The 7,347-nt window shown below is 31.5% G+C and overlaps 1 protein-coding gene across 1 annotated transcript; it reads left to right on the top strand.

Moving 5' to 3' along the window:
• Positions 1-5,499: 5,499 nt before the first annotated feature.
• LOC129959400 (uncharacterized) lies at positions 5,500-6,408 on the top strand. The gene has a single exon (XM_056072219.1). It carries the CDS (start codon positions 5,500-5,502, stop codon positions 6,406-6,408), a length of 909 nt encoding a protein of 302 aa, XP_055928194.1.
• The last annotated feature ends 939 nt before the right edge of the window (positions 6,409-7,347 follow it).

The following is a 7,347-nucleotide window of genomic DNA, read 5'->3' as shown; positions in this document are numbered from 1 at the left end:
TTAAAGATCCCTCTGTAGCTTCTGATTGGATGATATGCTTGTCTGAGATTGTGTTGTTAACTTGACATGGAATGTTCTGTTATTTAAGTAAGAACTAATACGTTGAATAATATTTGGTGGAAAGCTATAATTAATAAATTTGCAAATAAGAGCAGTAAACCAAAGGAAATGCCACCAACTCATCTCTGCTAACGATTTAATTTATAAGATAACTTTTTTTTTTTCATAAATACTGACTTGTATTTATCAAAATATTAGCAATATCAATAGCAACAAAAATAATAAAAAAATTAAAAAAATTGAGATAGTTCTTTCTCTAACAAATATATATATATATATATATATATATATATATATATATATATATATATATATATATATATATATATATATATATATATATATATATATATATATATATATATATATATATATATAATAAGATATCTTTCCTGTTTTTATTACAACACAATTTTTAAATAAAGGTATCTGTCAGTTTTTGACTAAATATCACAATATTTTTTATTATTTCCTTTGAAAGACCAATTATTTACGTTTCCAAATCTGTGTTTGTTTCTTCTACGATTATTATATCAGAAGATGTAGATGTTTCTTTAAATCAACATTAACGAAAACGAAACCGGAAGTAGGACGGAAATAACCGGAAGTCAGTTTTTTGCGTTTTAATATCATTAATATTCACTGATTAAAATTCACTAAAAGTTCTGTTTGAAATGTCAATATGTAGGGCATGTTCAAAAGCGAGTGGTTACTCAATTGAGAGCTTTAAAAAAATCTATTAAAGGTCTTGGGGGTAAAAGAAAGCTTACAGACAATGTCATAAATAAATTACTTAACTATTATGGCGTTGCAATAACATCCAATGTTGGTAATTTATTGCAGATTCAAAGTGCAACACTTGCTGCATTTGCTCATGTTTGTGCCAGTAATAACAAGTCAATACATGGACAACGCCCAAAAGGAAAGGATTCTTGGTGCAAATACCAACGAGCACTTTCAAAAACCAGAAATATAAACACTCAAGTATAGGACTCCCAAAAAAATATTTTGAATATTATTAATCTTATTTATATTAAATTATGTGACCTAAATCTTCTGAAAAAATGTCTTCGTGGAAAAACACAACATGGTAATGAAAGTTTGAAAAATCTATTATGGACAATTATTCTCAAAAATACGTTTGTTGAGTTGAAAACTTTGCGTTTAGGGACTAATATAGCTGTGTTATTATTTATTAATAGTTTTTTCTGGCATAATAGAAATTTTTAATGAACTGGGTATTATTCCAAGTCATTACATGCTAACACAATACAGTATATTCGACAACGAGCGAATTGTTACTGCAAAAACACTTCTTTGCCTGTTACAGAATTGTCCAGAAAAATAAAAAGGGCTATTAGAAAGAAAAAAAATTAATAAAACAGAGAATAAGGAAGTCATTTGCTGGAAAAGTGGTGAATTTTAAGTGTTTAAAATGAAATATTGTTGTAGATGTATCCTAAAAAAAAGCTTTAAATGCATTTTTTTAAAAATGTGTTTTTTGTCAAAATTTTATTACACAAAACATAGTTTCATAAAAACTTAAGGACATATTTTCTTGAAATTTCGTATATATATTACCATAAGTGTTATGAAGGCAATGAACTTAGGATTTAGATCTAATGTTAATATTTTTTAGCACTTTTTTGCCAGTAGTACCTGTGAGTTTTACAGTATTTTTACCATAAAATGCTCGAAGACCCATAACTTTTTTTCATTTTTATATTTTTGTTAGCTTTTAGTTCATTACCTTTATAAGTACTGGTCCAGTCGATCGTGAGACGAACCATGGACACTAGAATTAAATTAAACAAAGCAAAAACTTCCCTAAAAGGAAGTATTTCAAGAAATGAAAACTTTGCGGATAAAGTGTCAGAAGACACAAGCTTAATGGACTTAGAAGTGAAACTGAAAAAAATCGACCAGCTGCAGCAAAATGTCATCATTATAAGAAGAAATTCATTTGTATTGGATGATGCTGATGTAACTGAATTAACAGGTCTTGAAGAAGAATTGGAGCAATGTGATGTCCGCCTCGAGGATTTGGAGGTAAGAATTAAAACCTTGATTAATTCTTGTAAACCTCCTTCTGTGACTTCAAATTCCAAAAACGAAACTGAAACTTTTAATATACCGACAAAGATCCCGCCGATAATACTGCCCACATTTTCGGGAAATTATGAACAGTTCAGTAATTTTAGAAATCAATTCGATGATTTAATTACATCAAATGAACAACTAACGCAGTCGCAAAAACTGTACTATTTAAATTCTTGTCTTTCTAATGAAGTTAAAGAATTTGCATCTTCATTTGACACTTTTACCTCTTTGTATAAAGCCCTAGAATCTTGATATGATAATAAAAGATTAATAATTGACATTCATGTATAGTCAATATTAGATTTTAAGAAGACAGAGCATGAGAATCCAAAAGAAATACGCGAAATGATCGATTGTATTCAAAAAAATCTGCGAGCGTTAAAATTAGAGATGCATAATCCACGATTTTTTTGAATAACAAATAATATTGCTATTGTTATTTTTAAATATGCGTTCCAAATATCTGTTATTTCAATCATATTATTAATTAAAAATTATTACTTAATATTAAATATAAAATTTATTAATTGTAATTAATACTTAATTTACTAATTTAATTAACGTGTGATTGAATTAATTTATCTGTTTCAGCTTACTTCTTAAATTTTATTTTTTTTCTCCAAAACTATTTATTTATTAGAGTGAACCATTTTCTGGAAAAGATGAGTTAAAAATATATGTCATTTCTTTAAAATGTTTACTTTAGTCCTATATTCTACCAATAGATGGCGCCAGCAGTAAACAGAGTACATGTAATCAAAGTCAATCATGTCACGAGCAATAAAAAATGATCTGTATGGAATAGTGCATCATCAAATACGAATATCGGTCACTCCCGTAAAGTAGAGTGGTGACTTCGCACTTTCCAGTGAAGCCTCGCACTTTCCAGTGAAATCACCGCTGCGATAAATTTCAGTGATATGCAATCCAATGATACGATACGATAATTCCAATAACCGGTCCGTTCACTTTTCAATCCAATCACAGATTTCTTTCGAGAGCTTCCATTGGACAGATCGTATCGTCACCACTCCGGCAAATTTCAGTGATATCGTATCGATTGTTAGTTTCTATCGTGATCCAAAACTTGTAATCGAAATATCATCAGTAAGATCGTATGAAGGATTTGAATCACACCCCTCTTTGAAAAGTATTGATCACTTGTATTTGTGACTTTTTTATATTGGTTACGTAATAACCGCTCTGAAAATATTCGTCATCCCTAGTTAAAATTGCTAAAATATGAACAAAATGATTTATTTGATATTTTCTTAATTAGCATAATGCTGAAAAAATTAGATAGAGAAACTCGAAAGAATTTTGAACTAAGCCAAGATCATAAAAATGTTCCTACATTTGAACAATTCATTGCATTTTTAGAAAAAAGAGAAGCCGTACTTTTATAGGTAATTAGGAATTGTGCCGTGGAAACAAAACCATTCATCAAAAAACCTCTCAATTTTTCGACTAAAACTAAAACTTTACTTGTTAAACAAAATATTGAACATAAAAGCTGTATAATTTGTTGTGAAAAAAATCCACATCCAGTATATCTATGCCCTAAATTCCTAGAATTAACCCCAGATAAAAGATTTAATTTAGTAAGAATGCATAAATTGTGTGAGTTATGTCTCCGTAAAAACCATAAGAAAAATTAATGCAATTCGAAGTAAATTTGCAGCTGCGGTCTGAAGCATTATAAAACGATCTGTTTCAGACAGACAAGCGAGAGACGAAAGACATATGTTTTTGAAAGTGTAAACAACCCCACCCCTTCTTGGGGTGAGTCGGAAATAAAAAATAAAGAAACAGAACTCCTGGGGGAGAACAAAATTCCTTCTGCGCTCTGTAGTACGGTGTTAAATAGCTTGCCTCGTCAGAAAAAGAAAAGTGTTCTATTAGCTACTGGAAATATTTTCTTGCAGAATAGAGAGGGTACATTAATAAAATGTACCTGCATTTTTGATTCCGCGTCAAACATTAATATTTTGAGTAAGAAAATGAGCGAAATTCTTGGAATTAAACTAGAAAAAATCCAAACTTCAGTTTCGGCGCTTAATTCAACGAAACAAAATTTAAAAGGAAGGTTGAACACTCTAATTTCAAATAAAAATGGAAATTTTATGGAAAATGCCGAATTTCTTGTAACAGAAAAAATAACAGGACTTACTCCTAACGTTACTTTAGATGTTTCCAAAAATGAAAATTCCTAAATTTATGGAATTATCTGATCCTCAGTTTTTTGAGGCAAAAGAGATTCATGCTTTATTGAATGCGGATGTTTTCTTTAGAATAATGAAAGATAACATTTACAGGGTGAATGAGGAATTATTATTTAGGGAAACAGAATTTGGTTGGATTGCGAGTGGACGACTAGAAGAGGCGAAAACTAACAATACTTTAGAATCGTGTTTTCGTCTCACCGATAATTCTATAGAAGACATATTAAAACAATTTTTTGATCTTGAATCATCAACGGCAGATACATTGTAGAGTTACCTTTCCGTAAACGTATTAAAGTTATCTGGTAATCTTATTGTTGCTAAACAACGATTTCAAAATTTGTGGAGGAGATTACAGAAAGATATGGATCTTCATTCAAAATATGAAGAAATTATTCGGGATTATCTAAACCAGAGCATAATAGAAAATGTAGTACTTCTGATCTGTGTAAAGATAAACCAATTTATTATCTGCCTCATCAAGTAGTGAAAAAAGAAGGTAGGGTCACAACTTCTACACGTATAGTATTTGATACTACATCTCATCAAGCTAACGAGCTCTCTTTGAATGATTGTCTGTGGCCAGGGTCCAATTTATATCCAAACCTTCTAGATGTGTTAATAAATTTTAGACTCAACAAAATAGCAATATCATCCGACATTCGGCAGGCTTTTCTTCAAATTTGCTTGGCGGATAAACATAAGGATGCAGTGCGTTTCTTATGGACACCAAGTGATCCTTGTACTGAGAAAAGACCAGTTTTTGAAGTTTATCGTTTTAACCGAGTGATTTTCGGCGTAAATGCTAGCCCATTTCTACTTGCAGCTACAGTAAAACATCACGTTAAGAAATATAGAGAAGAGTATCCTATTACTGTAAAATATCTAGATTCTTACATGTATGTAGAGGACTGGATTACGGGTCAAGACACTCGAGAAGAAGCTCTTCTTATTTCTCGCCATGCTAAGAATATCTTGAAGTAAACGGGAATGGAAATGAGAAAATGGATCAGTAATGATTCGGCTTTGATGAGTCAGTGGGTAGCAGAGGTTTTTTGATACTTATCCCATTGACACTTCCGTCTGCTTAGAAAGTAACAAGACAAAAGTGCTAGGCATGGCTTGGCAGACTCAAGACGATTGCTTCACTCTAGATACAACAAGTTTACTGGAATTTATTAGTGCCAATGAAATTACTAAACGATCCCTCTTGCAAGCCATCGGAAAAATATTTGACCCACTTGGGTTACTTACGCCCTTTACTATTAGAGTCAAGTGTCTCATCCAAGAACTTTGTGAAAAAAAAATCACGTGGGATGAAATTTTACCCCCCAAAATTGTAGAAAGATGGTTGGAGTGGTGTAAAGAGTTACCACTGTTGGATGAACTAAAAGTACCAAGATTAGTTCTTGATTCTACAACTGAAGAGAAAAACGACACTATAGAAATTCACATATTTTGTGACGCTTCAAAACTTGCCTATGGTGCTTCAGTTTATATGAAATTAAAGAAGCAAGACAAAGTGTTTGTTAACCTCATCACTTCAAAAGCTAGAGTGGCTCCACTGAAAAGTGTTACATTGCCTCGACTTGAGCTCCTGGGAGCATTGGTAGCATCTCGTCTGAGTTCCAAAGTTCAAGGAATCATCAGCCAGAAAAAAGAATTGCCTGTGTTCCACTGGACAGATTCTAAAATATTTCTATATTGGATAAAAGGCTCGCATAGAAAGTGGAAACAATTTGTAAAAAATAGAGTTCAGGATATCACGGAGTTGACAAATCCTAATACTTGGTTTCACTGTCCAGGAAAGGACAACCCTTCAGACTTCTTGTCTAGAGGACTCAGTGCTAAATCTCTCATATGTGAAAATAAGTGGTGGAATGGTCTATCATTTCTACTATCTGATGAACTTCCTGAAACTATTTGTGAGTGTCCAGAGCCAGATGAAAAGGAGTACTTACCTGAACTTAAATCTGAGAACTCAAATATTGTTTTGACTTTAAACTCTAACAGAACCTTTTTTTGATTATCTTGTTAACCGTAGTAATAGATTTCTAACAATAGTTCGAATATTAAGTTATCTTTTCAGGTTTATGTCAAATTGCAGAAAGCAAGATAAGAAAAAGGGCCCACTGACATCAGAGGAACTGTCAGAAGCAGAAAATTACTTATTGAAGCAATGTCTGTTGGAGGAATTCTCTGCAGAAGTGATATCATTAATGTCTCATAATGAAATTTCCAATAAGATTAAGATTTTAAATTTATCTTCCTTTCTAGATGATAAAGATATATTGAGGGTAGGAGGAAGATTGGAAAATTCCCAGTTGTCATATTCAGGGAAACATCCCATAATTTTACCCTCAAAGGGTAAATTAACTGAAATTATTGTAAGATATTGTCACGAAAAGTATTTTCATCTAAGACCCCAACATTTGCTTTTTCAGGTAAGACAAAAATATTGGCTTATTCATGGGAGAAATATATGTAGAAAAATCGTGCATAATTGTGTTATTTGCTTTAAAAATAATCCTAAGGAGTATTCTCAAAAAATGGGCAATTTGCCAAAGGAAAGAATAACTCCAGATAAAGTCTTTAATTCAACGGGAATAGATTTGTGTGGTCCATTTTTTATCAAAAATAAATATCAAAGAAAGGGTCCTGAAAATAAAGTGTATGTTTGTATATTTATTTGTTTAGTAACAAAGGCTATATACCTTGAGATAATCAGTGATTTAACATCTGAAGCTCTACGTTAAAAAGATTTATTTCCAGAAGGGGTAAATGTCGTAAGATTTTTCTGATAATGGGTCTAACATGGTAGGGGCTAACAGAGCATTAAGATCTTTATATAAATTAGTTAAAGACAAAAATGAGTCTTTATATGCCTTTTTTGCAGAAGAAGATATTGAGTGGTCCTTTATTCCTCCTAGAAGTCCAAATTGGGGAGGACTGTGGGAGGCAAATA

The sequence above is a fragment of the Argiope bruennichi genome, chromosome X1 (genome assembly GCF_947563725.1).
Source record: "Argiope bruennichi chromosome X1, qqArgBrue1.1, whole genome shotgun sequence".
Lineage (NCBI taxonomy): Eukaryota > Metazoa > Arthropoda > Arachnida > Araneae > Araneidae > Argiope > Argiope bruennichi.
This window is presented reverse-complemented; position numbering and strand designations above follow the sequence as displayed.